Source organism: Penaeus vannamei, chromosome 34, assembly GCF_042767895.1.
Source record: "Penaeus vannamei isolate JL-2024 chromosome 34, ASM4276789v1, whole genome shotgun sequence".
Classification (NCBI taxonomy): domain Eukaryota; kingdom Metazoa; phylum Arthropoda; class Malacostraca; order Decapoda; family Penaeidae; genus Penaeus; species Penaeus vannamei.
This window is the reverse complement of record NC_091582.1, coordinates 27,749,941-27,752,440: the sequence shown is the minus strand read 5'-3', so window position 1 is coordinate 27,752,440 and position 2,500 is coordinate 27,749,941. Positions and strand designations below refer to the sequence as shown.

At 39.0% G+C, this 2,500-nt stretch overlaps 1 protein-coding gene across 2 annotated transcripts in view; it reads right to left on the bottom strand.

Annotated features, from left to right (window-relative positions):
- The window catches only part of LOC113822475 (nucleolin), a 15,902-nt gene that overhangs the window by 13,128 nt on the left and 274 nt on the right, over positions 1-2,500 (bottom strand). Inside the window, exons 2-3 of one of the 2 annotated variants that reach the window (XM_070145548.1) lie at positions 415-519; positions 1-101 (exon numbers count right to left, since the gene is read on the bottom strand). The exon at positions 1-101 is cut by the window's left edge and continues 313 nt beyond it. In XM_070145548.1, the coding sequence (XP_070001649.1) occupies positions 1-65 (65 nt within the window). In that variant the 5' untranslated portion in view covers positions 66-101; positions 415-519. The remainder of the gene's footprint in view (positions 102-414; positions 520-2,500) is intronic. The other variant, XM_027375023.2, reaches the window with a different exon arrangement.

Here is a 2,500-nt window from a genome sequence, read left to right as displayed (position 1 = left end):
TTGACTCCCATTGTCTTTACTGAAGGTACAGAAGGTTTCTTCTTTGTCTTGACTTCTATCTTCATTCTTACAAATTTACTAATAGAGGAATTCTAGGGTTACTGGAAAGAAGGAAAAGAGGATTCTGTTACTATGCTACAGGATTCCACAGATAGTTAGGATATCAAACACATTTGGCATGCAAGATAAGAGGCCTGGATACTAATAACAGACAATAACTTGGTGCCAATGGTGCCACTGACTTCCACTCCTCTTCACAGTCAAATCAATATATTTCTAAAAGTATCAAAAACATGAACCATAGAACTATGGCATTACATCACTGTCAATGTAAAATTTGAAGGTTGCAAATTTATTTTTTACCATACTTTAATGATACTCTAAAAAGGAAACAGGCTAGGATGATCAAATTACCTGCAAATTTTTAAAATCTAACAGATTACAACTCAAAACTCAAGTTGTATCATTAAGGCGACATCTTGCACAATTCTTTCATTATCTGTCACTGAGAGGAAGTTCCTGAAAGCTTTTATTTTTCATGTATATGGTTTGAAGAAAGCATGCTAAAATATAAGTTGGAAGGAGTGGAGATACTTCCATGAATGTAGCTGAAGGAGTACCTGACCTCAACAAGGCTGAGGGTAGAAGGGCGGAGGAAGGCATTGCTCTCTCAGGCAAAATTACCCTAGATCATGTTAAATAACTTAGCTGTGGAATGGATAAGTTTACCAACAACCAGCAAATAGATTAAAGTCCAGGCCAGTAATTCTTCATTCATTGTGTATAATTGCCCCTATCATAAATATCTTTCACTTCCCTGTATCTATTCATCAAGAGTCTTTGGTAAGTTTTTTGGTTTTTGGTCTATTACAACATATCCTACACATGCACAAGATTTAGATTTCTGGAGATAGGTTGACTAGGTCATAACAAATCTTGTGTTAATTTTCTGTGGTACATCAGTATTTTGGGTTGGAAGGGGGGATGAAAAGCATAAAATGCATTCAATTTTAAATTCTGGAAAATAAAACTATATATGATTTTGTTACGTTCTGCTTGTCCACGTCAATAGCCCTGTGCACACCAAATGTGGTTATCTCAGCGCCTACTGGTATAGCGGCATAAAAGTCAACAAACAATCTGCATATATATCCTAGAAAGATAAAGCTTGGACTGGTTTCTTATTAGGTAATTTTACCTCCTGGGTGTATCACAGCACAGTGCATGTTTTCCTTCATATTATACCCTACAATTTCCCTTAGATCCCTCATGCCCTTCCTTATCATTGAGGCCAAGTTTGTGTGGTACATGGGAATTTTCACACCGCAATTCCTACATGTATGAATTGTAGAAGGCAAGGGGAATACATCCATATTAATTGTTGATATGCAACTATTCTGAAAATCACCCATTTTCCTGGAAATCTGAGTAATTTTCTATATTAACCGATATCGACGATTTTGGTATCGTTGGATTCCTCTCACTCTATACAATCCGATATCCTTCAATAACCTAGGGTTTTTAAGGTACTAACCTGATTGATTTATGCCGCTATTTAGTAAGGAGGGTGCTCCTTTGCCGCAGAATGTGAAGGAAGCAGGGTGCATCTGCAATTTCGCACAGAAAATCCTTCTCCGAATATGAGCACCCTCCACACTTGGCCATCGCAGCGGCTATGACTGACTTTTTAACGCGAATACGGATGTCGTTATTCCAGAGGACAGGAAACTCAACCTTTAGGCCATCGGTGTAACATCGAAAGAGGCGCAAAACCCGCCAACGAGGGCGGGCCACCCTGTTCACCCTGATAATACTACAATCGTCTCTATATACAATGCTGACTATGCCAAGGTTAATATGCTGATTCAGTGGGAATCTTACGAGGTAATTGTAATATTACACCCGCTGCTCCGACATCGTCGATGATTGTGTAACGCTCTAGCCTGCCAGGAATATGTGGTGGAGGCTTTGTTTCCTCGGCAGGGTTTGGGGGTCAGCAGCCCCCTGCAATGGAAAGTTATGTGAATAACCATGGTTATTTTCATTGTGCATTATATTATTAGTGCTATTTAACCTGCATTTTCCCTGGAACCTTTCATGCCCTCCCCTGCTATCGGGGCCAAGTTTGTCGCTAACGGGGGGGTTTCTGCACGATAAAAACTATATATTTGCAATGTGGAGAGTGAGAGGAATCCAACAATACCAAAATCGTTGATATCGGTTATGCGGAAGTAATATAGAAAATTAACGAAATCTGGTACTTGTAGGTTGTTCTAGATGTTGGTTGATAGTGGTAGTGTATAGGGCTATGGGCCTTTGTGAGACTACAAGTGACGGGTCAAATACATCATAAATTTACATATTGTGCAGCAGCATTTGAAGTGGAGTTCTCTCATATGCTTTCACAGTCCATCCATAAATCTTATGATGATTCATTTGCATTCTGTGCAGAATTTTAGTTTAAATACCTTTATCCTGTAGGCATACTACTTAACATTCT